Below are 23,032 nucleotides of genomic sequence, written 5' to 3' on the forward strand. Positions count from 1 at the left end.
AGGACAGCTGGCCGACTTTCCCGGGGCTCCAGTTCCGCAGTTTTAGAAGTTTCTGTCCTTGCACGCGATCGTTGTTTCACCCCATCGCGCACTGCTCTTCATCGTTAAAGGGTCCTTTTAGGCTTTAGCACTGCCGTTCAATCCGTCAAGATGGTGTCTCCTCAAATGTGAGTTATCTCGATGATCACTCCCCAAGTTTTCAAGCAAAATCATCATCGCTCCCCTCTCCAGCCTGTGGCGGATCTCGAAATGCCCGACATTGCTGACGACCCGTTCTTTGTCGCAGTACCAATCTCGTCATCATCGTGGTGATGATGCAGCTGGCCAAGAAGGTTCCTTTCGAAAACCCCGATGTTCTTCTTTTGGTCCGCTGCTTGTACATCTTGTCCAACGTGATCATCCTGGGTCTCTACCTGTATACGCAGGCCAAGATCAACAAAAAGAATGGTATGCTCCGACTACCTCCGATGACAAGATAAACATTTACTAACCATCTTTCAAGACTTGACTACGCTCAAGTATGTCGAGCCTGCTCCCATGGGTAGCAACGAGGAGCCTCGCCCCGTTACTACCACCGTCAGCGAGTACGACAAGGGACAGCTGCGCCAGCTGATCCGTGGTCAGCTCATGGGTGTTGGCATGATGGGTGTGATGCACCTCTACTTCAAGTACACCAACCCTCTCTTGATCCAGTCGATCATCCCTCTCAAGAGCGCCTTTGAATCGAACCTGGTCAAGATCTACATCTTCGGCAAGCCTGCCACCGGCGACCTCCAGCGCCCTTTCAAGTCCGGCAACAGCTTCTTGAACCAGGGCCAGATCAAGAGTGACAAGGCTTCGGTCGAGAGCGCCGAGAAGAACTGGCGCGGTGGTGTCAAGGAGGAGTAAATGGGAGGCTTTGGGTAAACAGACGCGCGAGTAGGATCGCACATGTTTTGCACCTCTTGTATTTATAGATGCCTTGCCATTGGAGTGGAAGTCGATTTGAGCTGCGTTGGTGCTGTCTCGCTTTGATCTTCGCGCTCCTAATGATAGTGCCGATGGGTTTACGATATTCTTCTCTTCTCATGTGATTAGATTCTGTAAGCAGGTCATCCTGACCCGTTTCTGGCGTTCGCAATGACGAGGCGATCTTGATGCTCGAGCCAAATAGTGGTGATGTAGTATGGAACGCCGGGATTTTCGTCTGACCTCATATTGCGAGCTGGTGTTAAAAGACCAATGGCCTTCGATGTCTTATAAGCACCAACCGCATACATCCATGCTAATACATCGAACTGTCATCTCAGCTGACATGCCGGTCTCGATGGAGGTGGATGTGTTCATATGTGGAGTCAGACCCGATCATGGAAGCGAGGTGGTTCGGGGTTCCTTCGATTTGTCTGCCGGATTATCCGCTTGCCTCAGGCTTACTGCCAATAAAGGGTATCCATTCGCCTCCGGGGTTTGATCTTGTATTTCTAATCTCTTGAACAATGAACATAGGTCATATACTCCATGAATGACTCAAAGGCTGTGTGTCACTAGATTCACTAGAAGCCAGACCGTCCAATGTCACGATTTCTTTCTCTTCATTGCCATTGGATATTGAGGGATTAGCACAGAGCGGCAGAGCCTGCAGTCTTCCACAAATCACAAAGACCAAAGACCGAAAAAAGCGAGGGAAAAAAAAATAAATCTGAGACCCAGCGCGTGATGGTTGATGTGGTCGCCGGTGAATCTTTCAGGCACGTTCGGTGTTAAGGCCTATTGAAGCTCTCCCCAGGCCCGCTTTCAGCGTTCCCCCCCCAGCAACTTATGGTCCAGCCAGGGCGGAAAGGAAAGAGAGGGGCACGATTGCCAAGTGAGGATCATCATAAGCCCGAACCGAGCATCGAACGGGCCGAAACTGAATGCGGCAAATCTTAGTAAGGAAACTGGAACACTCGGGACTTCGGACCTAATGCCCCTCTCTTTTTTTGGGCGATACGATGGGATGAGGTGGGTGAGGGAGTGAGTTGAATGAGCAAGTGAGCGAAAGTGGTGGTGGGCTGTTGTTACATCATTCGATCTCTTCCCTGTCGTCTACCACCTCGGGTGATCCCACCCGTAGAAAGAAGGTGGCCTGTCTTTCCTTCCGAGAATAGCCCTCAACATAACCTAGGCTTTCAAGCATACGAAAAGCAACAAAGCCGAAAATGCTGGTAAATGCTGGCAATTGCAGGTCACTGCTGGTAAAAGATTCTCGAGAATTGGAGTGAGTACCCGGCGTGATAGCTTTAGGGGCCGCCTATTGGCCCAAACGGCAGCTGCCGAGGGGTAAGGTGGAAAGTCTGGGAGTTCCAAATATCGTGAATCTCCTGCTTCGCCCGGTGTATGAAACCGGAAAAGGCTATGGGGGAGCTGGGGAGCGGCGCATGTCGGGACAATCAATAGGGCAATCCCACACTGACCAGCTTGGCGTATCTGGGAGCAGAGTGGCAGAGCTTGCCGCACAGCCTTTGCCCCGTCTGTCTGTCCGGTGTAGTGACCGGGTCGTTGCGTCAGTCAAACGGTCTGCCCGCTATCCTTTTTCTACCTTCCCCTCCCCCGCCCTGTTCAACTTTTCTCTCCCTTCTCTCTTTCTCTCTTCTCTCCATCATCATCATCTACTCATCCATCTTCTTTCCAACTCACTTCTTTCCAAATAGTAAGTCTTCTTCCCCACCCATTCCATTCTTTCCTATCCTCATCCATCCTCGTATACTACCCCTCCTCCGCCAAGCTACCGTCCCGTTACCGAGTGTCCTCTATTAACCAGCTACCCCACCAAACAGACACATCTTCACAATGGCTCCCAAGGTACGCTCTGTGAAGCGAATGAGCTCGACAATCATCGTTTGGTTACTCACCTGATCAATTCTAGGTCGGTATCAACGGCTTCGGTCGTATCGGACGTATTGTAAGTTGCCCTGAGACTCCTGCCGCAAATGAACCCCGCTAACATCATTTCCAGGTCTTCCGTAACGCGTGAGTGCTAGCCTCCGCTGGCTCCGATGGGGCCGGAGCATCCGGGACCCAATTGGGACTAACAGTATGTTTACAGCATCAACTCTGGTGACGTCGAGGTTGTTGCCGTCAACGACCCCTTCATTGAGACCCACTATGCTGTATGTTACTGCCATCCTGTGCTACCAGCAGCAAGAGACACCATCTGACCTTGAGCTCAATGCTCATCATGTAGGCCTACATGCTCAAGTACGACAGCACCCACGGCCAGTTCAAGGGTACCATCGAGACCTACGACCAGGGCCTCATTGTCAACGGCAAGAAGATCCGCTTCTTCGCTGAGCGTGACCCCGCTGCCATCCCCTGGGGCCAGGAGGGCGCTGACTACGTTGTCGAGTCCACTGGTGTCTTCACCACCCAGGAGAAGGCCTCCGCTCACTTGAAGGGTGGTGCCAAGAAGGTCATCATCTCTGCTCCCTCTGCCGATGCCCCCATGTTCGTCATGGGTGTCAACAACACCGAGTACAAGAAGGACATCAACGTTCTCTCCAACGCCTCTTGCACCACCAACTGCCTTGCTCCCCTCGCCAAGGTCATCAACGACAACTTCGGTATCGTTGAGGGTCTCATGACCACCGTCCACTCTTACACCGCTACCCAGAAGGTCGTCGATGCCCCCTCCAACAAGGACTGGAGAGGTGGCCGTACCGCTGCCCAGAACATCATCCCCAGCTCTACTGGTGCTGCCAAGGCTGTCGGCAAGGTCATTCCTTCCCTCAACGGCAAGCTCACCGGTATGGCCATGCGTGTCCCCACCGCCAACGTTTCCGTTGTCGACTTGACCTGCCGCCTCGAGAAGGCCGCCTCCTACGACCAGATCAAGCAGACCATCAAGGCTGCCTCCGAGGGCGAGCTCAAGGGTAAGTGCCGTGACCTAGGCATTGAGTCAGGACTCTTGCTAATGCGCTCGTAGGTGTTCTCGGCTACACTGAGGACGACATCGTCTCCTCCGACTTGAACGGTGACGACCACTCCTCCATCTTCGATGCCAAGGCCGGTATCGCCCTCAACCCCAACTTCGTCAAGCTTGTCTCCTGGTACGACAACGAGTGGGGTTACTCCCGCCGTGTTGTTGACCTCATCTGTAAGTTCTGTGGTTTTTGTCAAGCCTGTGTGAGCGGATATCTAATCATTGCATATAGCCTACATCGCCAAGGTCGACAGCCAGTAGAAATCAGGACGGAAGATGGACCTCAAGAGCTTGCTTTGAGTGCGCGGCTTCAATTGCCTAGCTTCGGCTTGCTCTGATGGAAACCCGCTTTAGTAAAAGCATGTGATGACGTACTATTAATGAAATGACACAAATGTTCATACTTGTTCAATCCTCTGTCGGTGCCCGTAGAATATCTAGTTTCCGCGACTTCCGCAATGTAGATGTATCAGTCTGAGTATGAGACTGGTTGCCTCAAGAGATCATGAATAAATGGATATATCGATCCCAGCATAGAGCGGGGACGGCGCTACAGACATGTTTAAGCTTCGGCAGGCTGGGATCAGCTAGCGGGCATATATCGCCCACAGGATAGTTACCTTTCCGCTAACCCGCGGCGATTTCTCGGAGCAGCGCAACAGGAGATGTAGTCCCTGCTGGTTGGCCGTGCCTGAAGCTCGTTCGCAGCCACAACATTTCTGCTGCTTAATCGCATCAGCTTACAGAATCTGGGCAGTTTCTGCTCATGATCGACCGGTTTGTACTAGCCTGAGTGTTTGTGAAGGAGTGGCCAGTTTTGGGAGTTCGAGGGCGGAGGGTCACGTGGAGGGCAGCTAAACTGCGGAATTTCGAGCTCTACAATTAACTCGAGATTCTTAGTCCAGAACGCCTCCGCTGGTATGCTTCTGTTGGTGGTTCCTTGTACCAACAGCCACGGATTTGATTGCTGAGGCAGGCTTAGATTTATACACTGGTTGCCGCAGTATATCTGTTGTTCACCAGACGTCAACCGTTGTTCCTCGCTAGTCGTTCAATTTCGTGGGTCTTTCCTGAGCTCCGGGCCTAGTACAAGTTATCTAGTGCCCTTGGTATTGTGATCCTGCCACATTCAAAGGACACAAACCAGCACACATACCTCTTTTCGCCTCTTTTGCCGAGGAGTCTCGACAACATATACCAGCTAAATTGACTCTCTTGGTGTCAGATTCTCAATTTGACATATTTCTAGCAGGGGATTTTTTTGTAGACCCTCTATCTCGCTATTGAGCTTGACCATGAGGTGTTGATTCGTTCAACAAGCATTCAGTCAAAGAGGAACTCAAAGCAACTGCCACACATTCACCACCATGGCTCTGGAAGGTGACGAAGACACCGTCATGGGTGAGGCGGGCAACCCTGGTGCGCCCCCCCAATTTGATGGGCCTTCACACCCAACTATTACATCTCCGTTGCTGGGCCAGACGTTCAAGCTGCCGCTGTCACGCCACCCAAGCAATTCTCAAACTCTCGCAGCGCCTTCAAAGCCTGAGTCCGAGGGGATCTCTCCACCCAAGAGTCTACCCAAGTCTGTAGACTCGGGTGAAATAACGGGCGACGACGAGAAACACGATAGTCTGGTCGAAGAGAACTCCGATTGGTCTGATGGAGACGCAGTTGCTCGAACAGGTCTCCCACTTGCCTCGCTTCCGTCAGGTTTATGCTATGATGTGCAAATGCGCTATCACTGTGAGGTGCGGCCAACTGCGGACGTGCATCCCGAGGACCCCAGGCGAATTTACTACATTTACAAGGAGCTGTGCCGAGCTGGACTCGTTGACGATCCCGAGTCAAGTCGGCCTCTCGTGTCCCGACCTCTGCAGAGGATCAATGCTCGCAATGCTACGGAGGAGGAGATTTCCCTGGTCCACACGCCGGATCATTACGCATTTGTAGAGAGCACCCAAGGTAATGATGCCCATCAAACGCCAGCTATAATGGTGTACAGGTTTTTGACCGGCTGCAGATATGGCGGATGATGAACTCATTGCTTTGGAACACACACGCGATTCGATCTACTTCAATAAACTCACTTTTGCATCTTCAATCCTGTCTGTTGGTGGAGCCATCGAGACGTGCCTGGCTGTTGCTACCCGCAAAGTCAAGAATGCTATTGCGGTTATCCGACCCCCTGGCCATCACGCCGAGCATGACAAGACCATGGGGTTTTGTCTGTTCAATAATGTCTCCATTGCAACACGGGTCTGTCAGCAGCGGCTGGGGGCGGACTGCAGGAAGATCTTGATTCTTGACTGGTAAGCCTAGTGATTCATTGGTGATCTCCGTGTTTACTAACCTGCTCTTAGGGACGTTCACCATGGTAATTGAATAAGCTCTCATTCCTTCCGTGGGGGTAAGACGTAATGGCTCACATTATCTGCAGGAAATGGCATCCAGAAAGCATTTTACGATGATCCAAACGTTCTCTATATCTCGCTTCATGTCTATTCAGAGGGCAAGTTCTATCCCGGAGGCGAGGAAGGTGACTGGGACCACTGCGGTGCGGGTGCGGGTGTTGGACGGTATGTTGTTCCTAGTCGTTCTTCGACGCGGTGATTACTGATTCGCAATAAGCAATGTCAATATACCGTGGCCGAGTCAGGGAATGGGCGATGGCGACTACATGTACGCTTTTCAGCAGGTGGTCATGCCAATTGCCTATGAATTTAACCCGGACCTTGTCATCAGTACGTCAATCATCTGCCTGGAACCCGGAGTCTTTTACGATACTGACGGGTCTAGTTGCCTCTGGTTTCGACGCTGCCGCAGGCGATGAGCTTGGGGGTTGTTTTGTGACACCAGCGTGCTACGCTCATATGACGCACATGCTTATGACGCTTGCCCACGGCAAGGTTGCTGTTTGTCTCGAGGTTTGACCATCCCTCCATTGAACGTGATAATATCCGGGCTGAGATGGAGTGCGTAGGGTGGCTACAATTTCCGATCGATCTCGAAATCTGCTCTTGCCGTTACAAAGACTCTAATGGGCGACCCTCCCGACCGTCTGCATTCCACCACACCTTCCGAAGCGGCAACAACGACTGTGAGGCGCGTTATGATGATTCAGTCGGCTTATTGGAGCTGCATGTATCCAAAGGCGCCGCAACAGGAAGGCCACTTCACCGATCGACTTCACGGTAAGCGGAGTTCACAGTTGGGCAGACCAGATATTAACAAGCCTGTAGATGTCATCCGTGCTTATCAGTCAAAGCAACTTTATGACAACTACAAATTGACATCGTTATACATTTATCGTACTGCCATCTCGAAGTCGTTTGAGAATCAAGTCCTTGCGACGTAAGTCCAGCGCCCAGCGGGACACGATCACCACTAACCTGCCTTTAGTCCGAATTACTATCAGGCGAAACCCCTGCTTGTTTTCTTCCACGACCCGTGAGCAGTCCCCAGATGATATGGTCGACACTCTGCTGATTATGACTAGGCCTGAGATCATGAGCTTACCGCATCCCGTCACCAATAAGTTAGAAGCTCATAACTGCTGGCTTGTAGGTTGAACCCGTGTGGGGTGTTTCAGTCATCTGCTGACAAACACCAGGCTGATGTATTATTGAAGGATTATGTTGGATGGGCCGTGGAGAAGGGCTATGCGGTCATCGACGTGAATATTCCAAAACATGTGACTATTGATCCGGTCAGTTGATGTTGCTTTTGAGTATTCGAATGATTGTTGACTCCTTAACAGAGCTCCGGAAAGTATGAAGATGAGGACGAGAACCGACCTACCGCCACAGAAGAACTTGCTGGGTATCTTTGGGATAACTACATCGAGTAGGTCTTTCCAGAGGCACACCGACGTGTAGGGTGACACTGACAGTTTTTAGGCCGAATGAAGCCACGGAAATCTTTTTCATCGGCATTGGTAACGCCTTTTACGGCGTTGCAAACCTGCTGATTAACCGAGGTGAGATGGACAAGAGACGTCTCGATGCAAGGCATGGCTAACACCAAGCAGAAACGTTATATAAACGTGTCAACGGAGTGGTCTCCTTTGTAGCCGAGAACCCCGTTCGAGCGGTGGCCTCGCACACCCAAGTCTGGCTTTCGCGGTGGTACAAAGACGTATGTCAATTGATTTTTTAATCCCCTTTCCGCACTCAGAGGCTGACAATCTCGTGCAGAACTCGCTCGTATTTGTCTCTCACACGCACGGCGTCTGGACAAGTCTCCAGCGTAAACCCTCCAAACGCTACGGCACTCTCGTGCAGTCGCCCAAGGCGGGGCTGAGTGAGATGCTCATGCATCACAAGGACGAGGTGTACCAGTGGATCTCGGAGCGTGCGGATGTGCCGGATGAGGAGACTGAAGACGAGAAACCCAAGAAACGGTCGCCTACGAAGGCGACTAATACCGGGGAGGGTCCTCGTGGGAGACCAAACGCAGGTGGAAGTTGAAGTTTCCTTTCCGTCGGCTTTGCTTTGCTCAGAGGAAGTTAGATCTAGAGATTGGTTTCTTTGGTTTAGTTAGGGGAGGGGAGGGGTAAGTCGGGTCGGGTTAGCTTGTAACAACTCAATCCACGCAGATGAAAAATGCATAATACTATATTTTCGTTGAGTATTTCGTTCATCGGCTAAACATGCTGGAATTGGGATTGTGGTGTGATGATGTCTTGGAGTTGCATGTTCCTGTCTGTCTGTCTGTCTGTCTGTCTGTCTGTCTGTCTGTCTGTCTGTCCCTCTGTCCAGGACAGGGTCTGGCATTGTCACACCACCAGGGGTGGGAAGGGGAGATGCAGGGCTCGTTCCTGGCATTACATTTGCCTTTAGCTATTCCGGGACTTGTGCCTGTATTCACTCGGTAGAAAGGAGGATGTACTCTGTGGTGATCATGATAAGCAGGGTGAGACAATCTTCAGGGTTCTCATGACAGGGGATATCGAGAATAGTAACCGAACGGGACGAGCTTACTGGCCCATCAGCTTCAATTCTAACTTTGACTGCTCTACAGGGGGGAGGTAAGGTACTAGGCATGATGATTTCGGATCCATGATCTTTCCCCGGAATTCAACACGAACCCGAAACCTTCCTAGAGTATGACTTCACCGAAAGCATAGAATAAAAAGATAAGATACTATGAATAGCACACAATCTCATTATAGCAACGGTAATAATCGCACGAACCAAGAATCAACCCCGTCTTCAATTCTCCGAACCTACTTTTTCTTTTTCTCCTTCTCCGCATCCATGATGAGGAAAAGTGAAACCCAACCAAAGAGCATACATCACACTCCATCATGTTATCCGAGTAATTAGTGCGGTGCATTAGTCCCACCATATGATTTAAATCCTGTTTCCGGGGGTGCTGGGTAACTGACATCGGGGGGATTCTTAGGTTGTGATTTGAGGTGTTTTACTTTTTGTGGGGTTGACCCTTTGGGACCCTTTTGTAGATCCGGGATGGATGAAGGGCTAACTTCCAAGGTCCATCATGGGGGGACCTCGGAGGCGGGGTTTTTCTTATCAGCTAGGCTAGTGGCGGGTGTGGCTTTTGACTTCTTCTGTTTTTGGGATGGACGAGGGGTTTACTTGGGATTCATTTGGACTTTATGGTGTTGTATTGAACTTTATTGGGTTGAAGTTGAGAATCGGGATGTAGAATGAAAGTTGTTTGTTGGTACCTAGTACTTTGTTGCAATGATTGTGAGGTCCATATGGCATTGGCATTGACGGTGGGTGGTGGTGGTGGTGTGGTGTGGTTGATGTCTCTCGCTTGCATGAGATGTGCTCATTGGTATCTGAATAGAGTGAGATGAGGGGAAACAGAAGGGAATGTAAGACACTTTGAGTAAGACATTTTAGGTAATTGCTTTGAGGTCTTATCGTGGGATTCAAACTATGAGTGAGTGATGACTTCAATGGTCCGTCGTGGCATTGCTGTTGTCTCTGATGGGAGCAAGAGGGTGCTACTACTACTACTACTCCTACTACCATCGTATCGTCCCCCTAAGGTATAAATATCAGCTTGAAGTCGTCGTCTCGTTCTCCATTCAGTTGATTCACATAGCACAGTTCAGTACAGTGCAAACCAAGCCAAAGACACTTCCAGACAGCAGCATACAGTCCTCCTCATCAACATGCACTTCACAACAACACTCCTCACCACCGCCGCGCTCCTCCTCCCCTCCGTCGCCGCCGCCGGCAACGCCGTCGTGACCAACAACTGCAACGTCCCCATCTACCTCTGGTCCGTCGGCGGCTCCGTCGGCCCCAAGCAGACCATCCAGCCGGGCGCCAGCTACTCCGAGGCCCTGCACTACGACTCTGCCTCCGGCGGCGTCTCGCTGAAAATCACCAAGACCCCCAACGGCCTGTACGACGGCAGCCCCCAGCTGAACTACGCCTACACCCTCGACGGCTCCAAGACCTGGTACGACATGTCCAGCGTCTTCGGTGACCCCTTCGCTGGCTCCGTCGTCGCCATCAAGCCCAGCGATACCTCCTGTCCTAAGATCTGTTGGTCTAATGGTGTTAACCCCGGGGGAAGTCAGGTTAAGACTTGTCAGACCGGGAGTAATGAGGTTTTGACTGTTTGTGCCCCTGGGTGTTGAGTCTTTCCCCCTCGGGGGTTGTTGATAGAGAGGGGTTTTGAGAGGGGTAGTAGGGCGTGTGACCACATGGATTTGATGTTTGATGATGAGGGAAGGAAGGGACTATGGTGATGTTAGTGTTGATAATAATAATGATATTACGCCGACGATGACGATGATCCTCCTGCTACTCCCTCCATAGTAAATCCATGTCTGGACGTCCGGTCATCCGCCTCCACCATGAACGAGGCCGTACCGGTGTAGAAAGCCCGCCCTTCCACCTGTACGATCACAGATCGTCGCGAGGACGGAAGCGGAGGCGAAAGCTCGAGCTCCTCGACGATCTCCGCCCGGAACTCATCCGTCTGGAAGTGGTTCGATACGAGCGAGTTATACGCCCAGCGCTGGCCGACCGGCCGCACCCCCTTGGCGTGGGCCAGCGCCATACGTGCCGTCACGCACGAGCCGGTCGGCGACCGGTCGATCTGGTTGTCGGCGAAGTAGCAGAGCCCCGTCTCCGTACCGGCAACGTCGGCGGGCTTGGAGCCGATGGACGAGTCGACGATCATGACCGAGTAGAGGAACGACAGCCGCGGGTCATCTGGGTGCTGGATCGCGGAGATGATTTCCGGGCAGCATTCGAGATAGGGCTTCAGCTGTTGCATGCAGCGCGTGGTGGCCGATAGGTCGACGCTAGATAGTCCGTCGGTGAAGCCTAGTTCTGCGGCATCGACGATCGCGTAAAAGGCGCCGCCGTAGCTAATGTCTAGCGTGATAGAGTCCTTGTCGGCTGGGAATTCGGGCCAGCGGGTTGAAGCGGGGATCCGGATGGTCAGTTGGAGGGCTGTGGCGTAGGCTGGTGTGGAGAGGAAGGACACAGGTCGCGAGGGGTCGGATTTGGTGCCCTCTGCGTTAGTTGGGACGGTGATGCTGACCACCCCGCAGGGTGCGTGGAGTTTGAGTTGGATGGTTCGGTTTGTGGAGTTGAATGGAAGCTGTGAGCGGCGCGGGAAGACGCTGGGGTCGTGCGTGTCGATGAGGAAGCGTCCCAGCGCGAGTGTTGCGTGTCCGCACATGGTCGAGTAGCCCTCGTTGTGGATGAAGAGCACTCCCACGTCCGCCGCCCCGCTTGATACCAGCTCCGTCTCGGGGCAGATGATGGCGCCGTACATCGCTGGATGACCGCGCGGTTCCAGCATGAGCTGCTGTCGGATGTGATCATGATGCTGGCGCGCTTGGTCACGTTGGGCCAGCAGTGTGCCCGCCAGCGTGGGATATCCGGCATAGACGATGCGGGTGGGTTCCCCGGTGGTGTGCATATCAATGCAGTGGATGGTGTTGGGTAGGTGGGCGAGGGTCTGGGAGACGTCCATGGTGATGATGGTCTTTCTAAAGGTGCTCCTGTTGAATAGAAAGACGCGAACGGTGACAAGCAAGTGTTGAAGCGGAAGATGTCTCTTTCATGGATGAATCTTATCTAAATGAAGGATTGGACAAGTGTCCCGTTCGGAGAGTAGATCCGGGCTGGCATCGGTTGCCGTTCCGAGTGGTGGTTCTATACTTCTAAGGGCGTATACAAATATACTGCTACTAGGCGTAGTGTAAAATCAGGCAGCAATTTACTGTCGTATCTACGCTCTATACGATGCGTCGGTAGTACAGAAAGCACGCCATTTTCTGACTAGAATCGAATACGAACGAGTTTGCTGTAAGCTGCAAGGGCGTCGACTGCCACTTGGCTGAGGAATCGGTGGTTTCGCGACGGTCTCGGCGCTGTTGCAGAGTGCCCTCGTTTGGGACACGCAAATGACGTGGAAGTGCAGAAACAGCGTTTGGATGAAGCCCTTCAGGTCCACTCCGAAGGGGACAAGAGTTTGAGCCAAGACCAATTGGGAGATCTCTATTATTCCAAAGCCTATGAAATGAGTGATGAGGCGCGCACACACAGAGAGCCAGCGAGCGACACGTGCCACTAAGCCTCACCGCTCACCGCTTCCTGAGTCGGTCTCTCACCGCCGAAGTGGCCGCAGTCTTACTGCCCTTCTTCTTCCGGGAAGGGGAAACTCTCGCTCTCCGACGTTACTTCATCATCTTCCCTTTATTTCATCTTCTCTTTCTGGCGCATTGACTCTCTCAATTCCTTGCCTTCCTTTGAAATCGGGCCGGCTCGTGTTTTCCCTTCTTCTTACTTCTCCCTCAATTCCCTTTTTCCATAAATATTCTCCTCTTTTCCCTCTTCCGCATTTCATCCTCTTCCCCCTCACCATCCCCAATCCCTAGACGATACCTTGCCGGCACTTGCTAGCGGCCGTTGCTCCTTAGACCACTTTCCTTGCTCTGCATGCCTCCAAGGTCCTCTGCACCCTGCCGCTTGTGGAACCCTGGACATCCTCGATCTTTATCAACCCCAACGTATCGTTCGTTTTCCCGATCAGGCACCTTTGCTGCGGCGGTAGCCCCTCATTCCTACCCCTCGCCACGCTTGTTCTCGCATCGCTGGACTCGGTCTTTTGCCTCCGGTGGACAGACTCATCACCGCTCTTCCATCCTTTCCTCTTCCGCACCCGTCTCGCGTGCTCCCCTTTCCACTACCCAGGTCAGTATGGGATCTAACAAGATGGGGCCTGTCGAACGCATCGCGGAGGATTTGCTGAAGCCTGAACTGGACGATCGCTCCTATCGTGTCATCCGCTTGCCCAACAAGCTCGAAGCGTTACTGGTTCACGATCCCGATACCGACAAGGCCAGTGCCGCTGTAAACGTCAATGTGGGCAATTTCTCAGACGCAGATGACATGCCGGGTATGGCTCACGCTGTCGAACATTTGCTGTTCATGGGGACCAAAAAGGTATGTGGTCGACCCCTGTGTCAGCATGCGGTCAGACACTAACCTCGGCTGATTACCTTTAGTACCCCCTAGAGAACGCATACAATCAGTACTTGGCATCCAACTCGGGCATGTCCAACGCGTACACGGCTGCCACGGAGACCAACTATTTCTTCGAAGTAGCTGCCACGTCAAGCTCCGGCGACGAGAAATCCGATGCGCCAACTTCGCCCTCAGCTACGCAGGCTAAAGGGCCGCTGTATGGCGCCCTGGATCGGTTTGCTCAATTCTTTGTCGAACCTCTCTTCCTAGAGTCAACGCTGGACCGGGAGTTGAGGGCAGTAGATTCCGAGAACAAGAAAAACCTGCAAAGTGATATGTGGCGGTTGATGCAACTGAACAAGAGCCTTTCCAACCCAGCACACCCCTACCACCACTTCTCGACTGGAAACCTGCAGACTTTGAAGGAAGATCCGCAGAAACGGGGGCTGGAGGTCCGGAGTGAATTTATCAAGTTCTATGAGGCTCATTATTCAGCTAACCGGATGAAACTGGTTTTGCTGGGTCGGGAGTCCCTCGACGAGATGGAGGGATGGGTCTCGGATCTGTTCTCTCACGTCCAGAACAAGGACCTCCCGCAGAACCGCTGGGATAACGTCCAGCCCTGGACGGCGGAGCATCTGGGAAAGCAGATCTTTGCCAAGCCGGTTATGGACATGCGATCTCTGGATATTTACTTCCCCTTCATGGATGAGGAGCATTATTTCGAGTCTCAGCCCAACCGTTACATCAGCCACTTGATCGGCCACGAGGGCCCCGGCAGCATTCTGGCTTACATCAAGGCCAAGGGCTGGGCCAATGGCCTGTCCGCTGGCCCACTCCCCATCTGCCCTGGAGCTGCCTTCTTCACCATCAACGTTCGCCTGACCCCCGAGGGTTTGAAGAATTATCGTGAAGTGGCGAGAGTAATCTTCGAGTATATCGCTATGATAAAGGAAGGCGAGCCTCAGCAGTGGATTTATGATGAAATGAAGAACTTGGCCGAGGTCGAGTTCCGCTTTAAGCAAAAGACCCCCGCCAGCCGCTTCGCTAGCAACCTGAGCAGTAAGATGCAGAAGCCCCACCCTCGTGAGTGGTTGCTTAGCACCGGGCTTCTCCGGAAGTATGATCCCGCCCTGATCAAGGAAGCCTTGTCCTACCTCCGGCCCGACAACTTCCGGATGCTCATTGTGGCCCAGGATTACCCTGGTGACTGGGATCAAAAGGAGAAGTGGTACGGCACGGAGCATAAGGTGGAGGATATCCCCCAGGATTTCATGGCCGACATCCGCAAGGCTTACGAAACAACCTCCGCCAACCGACTGCCTGATCTGCACCTGCCTCATAAGAACGAATTTGTTCCGACTCGTCTCTCCGTTGAAAAGAAGGAAGTCTCGGAGCCAGCCAAGACCCCGAAGCTGATTCGGCATGACGACCATGTCCGTTTGTGGTACAAGAAGGATGATCGGTTCTGGGTCCCAAAGGGCACCTTCAACATCTCACTTCGGAACCCTCTCGTGTGGGCCACCCCAGCCAACGTGGTCAAGGGCAGATTCTACTGCGAATTGGTGCGCGACGCCCTGAACGAATATGCCTATGACGCTGAGCTGGCCGGGCTCGATTATTCCTTGGGTATTAGTATCTTTGGTTTAGACATCTCGGTGGGCGGTTACAACGATAAGATGTCCGTGCTTCTGGAAAAGGTTCTCACAAGCATGCGCGACTTAGTCGTGAAGCCGGAACGCTTTAACATTATCAAGGAGCGCCTAACCCGGGCCTACAAGAACGCCGAGTACCAACAGCCTTACTACCAAGTGAGCGACTACACTCGCTATCTGACCGCAGAGCGGTCCTGGCTCAATGAGCAATATGCATCCGAGCTTCAGCATATTGAAGTGGAGGACGTGGCTTGTTTCTACCCTCAGGTTTTGCGACAGAACCACATCGAGGTGTTGGCGCACGGCAACCTGTACAAGGAGGATGCACTGCGCATGACTGACCTCGTAGAGTCCACTCTGAAAAGTCGTACGTTGCCCGAATCACAGTGGTACGTGAGGCGCAACGTCATTATTCCTCCGGGCTCCAACTTCGTCTATGAGCGGATGCTCAAGGACCCGGCCAACGTCAACAACGGCATCGAATACCTTCTGTATGTCGGAAACATCAACGATGCGGTACTGCGAGCCAAGCTGTTGCTATTCGCCCAGATGACTGATGAGCCTGCATTCGATCAACTGCGGAGTAAGGAGCAACTGGGATACGTTGTCTGGAGCGGCGCCCGTTATTCTTCCACGACCATCGGATATCGCGTTATCATCCAGAGCGAGCGTGTTGCTAGTTACCTTGAACACCGTATCGATAACTTCTTGACCACGTTTGGGAAGACGTTGGAGGAGATGCCCGAGGGTGACTTTGAAAGGCATAAACGCAGTCTCATCAACCGCCGACTGGAGAAGCTCAAGAATTTGGGCTCGGAAACCAGTCGATTCTGGTCTCACATTGGTTCGGAGTACTTCGATTTCGTGCAAAACGAGGCCGATGCTGCCAATGTGCGGTCTTCGACCAAGTCCGATCTTATCCAGTTCTATAACCAATTCATCAACCCGCAATCTTCCACACGTGGCAAGCTGTCGATTCACTTGAAGGCACAAGCTACCGCTCTTGCAAGCACCCCGCAGCAGCAAAAGTCCCAGCTTCTTGCGCGTCTTCGTACGCTCTTGGAGAAAGCACAGTTGACAGTCGATGCCGATCGATTGGAAGCTGCATTCGCTGAAGTCGACGTGTCCAGTGGAGACGAGCGTCTGGTTGTTGAAACCATCAAGACTGTCCTGGGTGGAATGGGTCTCGCAGAGCAACAGACCAAGCAGGCTCTAGAGTCGATGAAGAACAGCGTTGGAGTAGAGCTGAAGCACATCGGCATTCAGCCCAAGAGATTCGAGGGAGAGTCTGGCCAGACGGTCAATGGATTCGGCCACGAAGCTGTCACCTACATTACTAACGTTCCTGAGTACAAGGCTCGTCTCAATGTCAGCGCCGGTCCCAGCCCTGTTACCGACATCAGCGAATTCGAGGACTTTGACGCCAAGCTGTGATAGCTCACCTGGTCAAAGCTTCAAGGAATTCTACTTGCCAATATACTTCACTTGCCTTATATGATGATAGAAACTTTCTGCTGGCTCATTTTGCGGCGTGATCGTGTATGGAGTACAGCATAGCTTGGGAATTGCAGGATGGTGGGGTTGATAGATCGGAACGGAACATCTTGAGATGTAGATTAGTAACATGATACATAATTGAACTATTGCTAAGATTAAAGAACGAAATGAAAACATTTAACAATCAGTCATGTTAAAGTAGCTGGCGTATCTGTTTGCATGGTGTACAACAACACCGACTATGGGGTAGGCGGTCGGGGCGGCCGAATGTTTTCGCGGAGGGTAGCTCCGATACCAGTTGATTGATCCATCCACCGAGCGGCGGAGCGAGCATCAACTCCGCCGGGCTGTGATCCACCTCGGGAGCAACAGCAACAACAATCAACTCAACCTTACGGTCTTTCACCTTCCCGAAATTCTTCTATCTCATTTCCATTCCTTCACATCATCTCAAACAGTCTATCTAGCGTGTCGGAAATTGAATTCCTGGGACCAGCATCTACTCATCATGTCGACCGCAACCGCGACGGCGATTCAGAGCTCTCGCCCGTACGTTCCAGACCTCCAGGGCGAGCCCGAGCCTCATGTCAAGGCATAGACAGGCACTGACTCCATCATCCCCTAAACAGACCTATCGCCCCCAAAGACTTCTCTGCCCAGCAACCACAAACGATCCGTCTATATCCTCTCTCGAACTACACTTTCGGGACCAAGGAGACGCAACCCGAGGAAGATCCCTCTGTTCTGGCCCGCCTGAAACGCCTCGAAGAACACTATGAGAAATATGGCATGAGACGTACCTGTGAGGGTGTTCTTGTCTGCCATGAGCATAACCACCCCCATGTGCTTATGCTGCAGATTGCGAATGCCTTTTTCAAGCTGTATGTTTTCCCCTTCGGACCATTGAGCCTACACGCGCCGGCTAAGGCACTGGACACTTGCGACATGGTCGTCTAGAGTCTTCCGGGCCGAAGACAGAACACAAGAGCATTACAAGACTGACTCATGTGTTCCTTGTTAGACCCGGAGATTACCTTCCCTTCGAGGACGACGAAGTCGATGGCTTCAAGAAGCGGCTCAACGAACGTCTTGCGCCGGTCGGATCGCAATTTTCGGGCGAGGGCGTCAATGAGGACTGGGAGATCGGTGATACACTGGCGCAGTGGTGGCGGCCGAACTTCGAGACGTTCATGTACCCGTTTCTCCCTGGACATGTGACTCGGCCCAAGGAGTGCAAGAAGCTATATTTCATTCAGTTGCCCAAGAAGAGTGAGCCTACCTATCCAGCCCTCCTCGCCCAGAGGCGAGCCATGAAAAGTGACTAACCCGTTGCTTGTAGAGGTCCTTTCCGTCCCGAAGAACATGAAGCTCCTCGCTGTGCCGCTGTTCGAACTGTACGACAACACTGCGCGGTACGGGCCGCAACTATCGGCGATCCCGCATCTGTTGTCCCGGTATAACTTCGAGTTTGTGGATGAGAACGATAACGTTGTGGCCGCCACGCCAGGGACGCCTTTGCCGGACGGCCAGTTGCCCCGGACAAAGGTGCTGGCGGGCGACAGTGGTGATGGTCAGGACGAGGGAATGACGGACTACCCTCCTGAGGGCGGGGAGAATGGCACGGTCGCTGCATGAGAGCCCGTTGTGACTCCCAAGGGTAACCACGTTCTCTGTGCGGCTATCGCTTCAGGGATTCAGGATAACAGCGGGTAAGTGTGCTGCTGTCCGTGGAGACATCTTCCCAAGTCTGGAAACAACTCCGAGAAGCTAGTTGGAAGGTGGCAGCATTGCATGGCTGAGACTGACAACCCTGCAGATAGACGCGAAGGCTTCCTTTTTCCTCCCAGCGTGCAGCTCGGTTTCCATGGGTTCTTTTTGCTTCTGCTTCATAGCTTACATCTTCTTTTCTCTCTGTTGCAAAAATAAAGATACGACGATGTTTGCCCCCACCGGTACTGGCGTTTTCGAGGAGCGAATATATCGATGGTCCTTTTTTATGATGTTTCCTTAATTTACATTCCAGTTGACGGTATTGAATTATCTACATATTTCCCGCCCCGAGTGGATGGTTCCTGGTCGTACGAGATAGAATTCTCCAGCAGCTTTGTTTTTGACTTCCGGGAGATTTTCCGAACCTCTCTTGCTTTTGACCCATACCTCGGTCCCACGTTCTCATTGTGCCTGAAGTTAAAACTCACACGACCTTCCAAACATCCGGCGTGAAAAATCCATGTTCCGTGCATGCAGCGATGCCTTTGACCAGGAATATGATCCCGGCTTAGCCTCGACTTTGCAAAATTCGCGCAGGTGGTCCACTACGGTACGGTACATCAAGGACAAAAATCCGTCCGTCGATCCTAGACAATAAGAGAGAAGTTAAACGAAACGAATAAAGGGCAGCTGACCAGCCAAAATAGAATCACCCTATATCCACTCTCAGCTATAGACAGGCAAGCCCATGGAAAATACTCCGAGGATTCTCCTTCTCACCTCTGCTCTTCGAGCTATGCATTCAACTCAGTCCCTGTGCCTCTCTCTCTCCACATCGGAAGTAAAACCCACACCGATTCGAGAGGAAGGTACAGAGTTACATCGTTTGTGCCCGCAGCTGGGTTAGGTTTGTTTCCGTAACTGCCGGGCTTATAGTTTAGGACTGGGTAGTTTAGGACTGTAAGTCAGGTACTTTGGAATTTGGATCTATTCCGATGACATCCGCTCCGTCCTGGAACTCCAACCGTTAGTGTCTACTGTCCGCCTTGCAGTAAACAAATCAAAGTGCGAGTTTTGTTTTTAGTGTCACCGTCCACGGAAGTTAGTCCACAGCTGGAGGTAGGTAGTCACTGAATGCTAGTACTAGGTGTCTAGTGCTTGTCTGCCCTGCACGGGATTTCGGTCTTTAGTTGTTTTTCTCCCACCCCCGCAGTTTTCGATCAACGGGCGGGGGAAATTAATTTCGAGAGATGGGGGTTTGCGGTGTTGGGGTCCGGCACATGTTTAGTTTGAGTCACTAAGTCACTAGATGTGCGGGAGGAAGGAGAGATGCCGAGGGTAGACTATCTACTACCTACTACCTAAGTACAGTAGTCTAATTATGGTGTGCAATCCATTTTACTTGGGGAGTATGGGGTAGTTCTTGGACTAAGTTATACTGGGTGAGAGTGAGGAGGGGTTGTGAAGACTGTGATGTCATTTTGTTTTTTTGGTTTCTTGCTTTGTTGGTCTTGTTGGTTACTTTATACTCTGTTGTTATATTGTGGTAGGGTTTGGTATAGGAGGTAGTTAGGTGACGGTTTATGCTAAGTGGTTTGTCTGCCTATTAAGCGTAGCTGACAGTAAGGGGAACACTGAGGTAGGTAAGTCAAGCTGAAAATCAGGAGAAACAGGAACAAGATCATCTCTTGCTCTGAGACATACAGCCCTTCTATTCCCAGCACAGAAGTGAACAGGCGGAAGGATCATCAACTCAACCCAGCCCTCTACCTCCTACCTCCGTTCTGAGAAGCTCGGAGCACCTCTTGATGGACGGATCGATATACCCGGACAAGTATACACCTCCCAGCTAAAAAAGAAGCATGTGAAGCAACCGGAGCAGATCGACAGCGGAATCTGAGTGGTCAGTGGCTCCTTGAGAATCGGCCTGAGCGTGACCATTACAACCGATGCGGACGAATGAAGGCTTCTTGGTGCCTGTTGCTATTCCCCTGCTCTTGAAGACTTCGGGGGCTGACTGCGCGCTTACGCCAAATTGGTTCCTGTGCGGAGTACATCTCCTGTCCTGAGGACTACTGTACGTGCCGTACTGGCTGATGCTTGCTTACTTGCTTGCTTGCTCGCTCTCTGCCTGCGATGGTTATTCCGGCCGGACGTCCGTCTTGTTCCAGCATATCCTCAACAACCCGCATCCGCATCCGCGTGCTTCTCCATCGACACGGAAGCAAGTCCCACACATAGTCCGAGTGACACTTTATTATACTTTGGCACGTAGAGCTCTAAATTAATTGATTGCACTTTAAGCGGTCTCTTTCCGCATAGACCAACCAATCCGTGCCAGAGAAAAAAGTGGACTGATACTTACCGCTGCGGATTTCATGAATGTTGTTTGTGTGGGGTTGGCGTATGGAGCTCTGGGCGCATTCCAGAAGTAAACTGCTCAGGGCAACAACCGTTGGACGCTCCCCGGGGTTTCCGGGGCCGGCCAAGCCTGGGTTTTGCTTCTTGGTCCGGGCTGCTTTGCAGTTGAGCTAGGATGTTGGGCCAACCGGAGTTGAGGACAGTTGGTGTTCGTGATGGGTTTCCTTTTTTTTTCTATTCTGTCTCTCGTTGACCCCGCTTCGTTGTTCCTCTGAAGAGGGATACTGGAGGGCTTAATCTTGTGATCATTGAGGGTGAAGGATTGATGTGGTTTGATTTTTGATTATGTTTTCGTGGTTTATTTTTTCTTTTCTGGCCCTTCTTGGCCTCGGCGTTGAGAAAAGGGGCATGAGCGGGCGAGGATGTGGGTTTGCTTCTGGTTGTATATATAGAGGCTTGGGGGCCGGAGGAATGTGAGGTTTGTTTCTAGATGAGCCAGTGGTGATTGTCTGCCTGTCTGTCTATTCTAGAGGGCCATTGACGCTGTTCCTTGTTCGTTTTGGTTGACCCTGATCTCTGCACGGTGATCTTGTATATGTACTTGCCTCGTTGGCGGAAGCAAAATGGTATATATCACTCGATTTGGCGGACTGGTGGCCGCCCTCGCTGCCCTGGTTGTGGCCGCCCCCGTCGACATTCGAGGTAATTGAAGCAAGCGGATGCGCTAGTAGCAATTAGGGAGGACAAAGCTGACGGATTTCAAATCGCAGATGTGTCGACCACTGTCCGGACTCAGCTGGATCTGTTCGCGCAGTACTCCGCCGCAGCGTACTGCTCGACCAACCTGGATTCGCCCAACACGAGCGTCACCTGCACGAACGGGCTCTGTCCGTTGCTCACGGCGGCCAAGGCCGAGAGTCTGTCGGAGTTTGAGGAGTATGTTTGCCCTGTCCCCTTTGGCTGCTTGGGGAATGTAGTGTTTGAGATAGACATGCTGATTGACGATGCGCGTTGCAGCTCCGACTCCTACGGCGATACCGCCGGGTTCCTCGCCGTGGATCCCACCAACAAGAAGCTGGTGGTGTCCTTCCGCGGCAGCAGCTCCATCGAGAACTGGGTCGCCAACCTGGACTTCATCTTCCAGGACGCCAGCGCCATCTGCAGGGGCTGCCAGGTGCACCAGGGCTTCTTCAAGGCCTGGAGCTCCGTCGCTGCCACCCTGACGACCGAGATCAAGGCCGCCGTCACTAAGTACCCGGGCTACACCCTGGTCTTCACGGGGCATAGTCTGGGTGGTGCGTTGGCGACTATCGGCGCGACGGTGCTGCGCAATGCGGGATATCCTGTTCAGCTGGTGAGTCGGTTTTCGTCCTCCTGTCTACACGTTGGTAGATATATTGATGCTGACGGACGGGATTTAGTATACCTACGGCGCTCCGCGGGTGGGCAACACCGCGCTCGCCAACTATATCACGAGCAAGGGCTCCGGCTCGAATTTCCGGGTCACGCACCTCAACGATGTTGTACCCAGACTGCCGCCGCGGTTGCTGGGATATAGTCATCCCAGCCCGGAATACTGGATCACCAGTAACACAGGAGCGGCAGTGACCTCGTCGGCTATCGAGATAATTCAGGGGGTGGACTCCTCGGATGGAAATGCCGGGGAGAACATCACCAGCGTCCTGGCGCATCTGTGGTACTTCATCAGTATTGGCACTTGTTGAGAGGCGTATGTGCGACGACGTTATGGGGTGTATATATGGTGTATATAAGAACTTGGAGTATATACCTTGGAGAATATACCTGCATGCCTGGGGCTCTGGGTTATTTGACGTTGATAAAGTGAAATGCCGTCAATGATTCATTGAAGGTTGATGTACGTTGTATCAAATAGAAGGAGATGAGTTGCCTGGGTCTGGCAGGTCGTATCGTTGATACATTTGCCGGGGCACATCTACACACGCATTTCCATGGATGACATGTTACCAGTACCTTACACCCTGGTATGACATGGTTTTGGGAATCGATGGCACTTAGGGCTTCGGTCCGCCGCGGCTTGCTGTGTCTAATCTACTGCACTCTTAATCATCATCATCATCAGTGTTTCCTTCTTTGATAAAATGTATATGTGATATATTACTACACCCTGCAATTCTCTTCGCCCATTCTACACTATTTTGTAAAGAATAGCTTGATCACTTCATATGCCACAGAACCAGTTATCAGGCATTCGCGCGGGTAGGGTATATTGATCCACCCATGGAGATTGATGATGATAATTGCACTGAAAGAATACGGAGTAGCGTATTGGATCAAACTTGGAGTGGTGCATAGTTAAACACTTGGAAAAATGCATGCACGCTTACTTGGGAAGACGCTCATAAAAGGAGGGAATCCCTAGC

The 23,032-nt window shown here is 52.1% G+C and overlaps 8 protein-coding genes across 8 annotated transcripts; 7 read left to right on the forward strand and 1 right to left on the reverse strand.

Annotated features, from left to right (window-relative positions):
* Positions 1-45: 45 nt before the first annotated feature.
* Positions 46-1,381, forward strand: BO97DRAFT_406388 (PHO88 family protein). Its single transcript, XM_025695409.1, has 3 exons — positions 46-167; positions 287-447; positions 503-1,381. The coding sequence occupies exons 1-3, from the start codon at positions 151-153 to the stop codon at positions 886-888; spliced, it is 564 nt and encodes a 187-aa protein (XP_025550307.1). The 5' UTR covers positions 46-150; the 3' UTR covers positions 889-1,381.
* A 1,427-nt stretch (positions 1,382-2,808) lies between these two features.
* gpdA (glyceraldehyde 3-phosphate dehydrogenase GpdA) lies at positions 2,809-4,198 on the forward strand (the record flags this gene model as incomplete). Its single annotated transcript, XM_025696383.1, has 7 exons — positions 2,809-2,820; positions 2,885-2,920; positions 2,975-2,988; positions 3,065-3,128; positions 3,203-3,887; positions 3,941-4,111; positions 4,170-4,198. 7 exons carry the CDS (start codon positions 2,809-2,811, stop codon positions 4,196-4,198), a joined length of 1,011 nt encoding a protein of 336 aa, XP_025550308.1.
* Positions 4,199-5,304: 1,106 nt separating this feature from the next.
* hdaA (histone deacetylase hdaA) lies at positions 5,305-8,482 on the forward strand (the record flags this gene model as incomplete). Its single annotated transcript, XM_025693882.1, has 15 exons — positions 5,305-5,902; positions 5,961-6,249; positions 6,301-6,314; positions 6,378-6,516; positions 6,569-6,681; positions 6,737-6,864; positions 6,921-7,131; positions 7,180-7,291; positions 7,340-7,387; positions 7,437-7,500; positions 7,551-7,646; positions 7,698-7,783; positions 7,837-7,916; positions 7,968-8,074; positions 8,134-8,482. 15 exons carry the CDS (start codon positions 5,305-5,307, stop codon positions 8,404-8,406), a joined length of 2,358 nt encoding a protein of 785 aa, XP_025550309.1. The 3' UTR covers positions 8,407-8,482.
* A 1,529-nt stretch (positions 8,483-10,011) lies between these two features.
* On the forward strand, positions 10,012-10,671 carry BO97DRAFT_406391 (putative BYS1 domain protein). The gene has a single exon (XM_025695410.1). The coding sequence runs from the start codon at positions 10,086-10,088 to the stop codon at positions 10,557-10,559; it is 474 nt and encodes a 157-aa protein (XP_025550310.1). The 5' UTR covers positions 10,012-10,085; the 3' UTR covers positions 10,560-10,671.
* On the reverse strand, positions 10,628-12,061 carry BO97DRAFT_106459 (putative proline racemase). The gene has a single exon (XM_025689870.1). The coding sequence runs from the start codon at positions 11,909-11,911 to the stop codon at positions 10,697-10,699; it is 1,215 nt and encodes a 404-aa protein (XP_025550311.1). The 5' UTR covers positions 11,912-12,061; the 3' UTR covers positions 10,628-10,696.
* A 563-nt stretch (positions 12,062-12,624) lies between these two features.
* On the forward strand, positions 12,625-16,720 carry BO97DRAFT_406393 (a-pheromone processing metallopeptidase Ste23). The gene is made up of 2 exons (XM_025695411.1): positions 12,625-13,386; positions 13,449-16,720. The coding sequence occupies exons 1-2, from the start codon at positions 12,880-12,882 to the stop codon at positions 16,494-16,496; spliced, it is 3,555 nt and encodes a 1,184-aa protein (XP_025550312.1). The 5' UTR covers positions 12,625-12,879; the 3' UTR covers positions 16,497-16,720.
* A 184-nt stretch (positions 16,721-16,904) lies between these two features.
* On the forward strand, positions 16,905-18,582 carry BO97DRAFT_471197 (cleavage and polyadenylation specificity factor subunit 5). The gene is made up of 5 exons (XM_025700026.1): positions 16,905-17,108; positions 17,189-17,440; positions 17,581-17,828; positions 17,899-18,268; positions 18,376-18,582. Exons 1-4 carry the CDS (start codon positions 17,068-17,070, stop codon positions 18,192-18,194), a joined length of 837 nt encoding a protein of 278 aa, XP_025550313.1. The 5' UTR covers positions 16,905-17,067; the 3' UTR covers positions 18,195-18,268; positions 18,376-18,582.
* Positions 18,583-21,253: 2,671 nt separating this feature from the next.
* BO97DRAFT_454377 (lipase family protein) lies at positions 21,254-22,354 on the forward strand (the record flags this gene model as incomplete). The annotated part of the gene is made up of 4 exons (XM_025699105.1): positions 21,254-21,332; positions 21,401-21,566; positions 21,648-21,984; positions 22,052-22,354. The coding sequence occupies 4 exons, from the start codon at positions 21,254-21,256 to the stop codon at positions 22,352-22,354; spliced, it is 885 nt and encodes a 294-aa protein (XP_025550314.1).
* Between the last annotated feature and the right edge of the window lie 678 nt (positions 22,355-23,032).

Source organism: Aspergillus homomorphus, assembly GCF_003184865.1.
Source record: "Aspergillus homomorphus CBS 101889 unplaced genomic scaffold BO97scaffold_24, whole genome shotgun sequence".
Classification (NCBI taxonomy): Eukaryota; Fungi; Ascomycota; class Eurotiomycetes; order Eurotiales; family Aspergillaceae; genus Aspergillus; species Aspergillus homomorphus.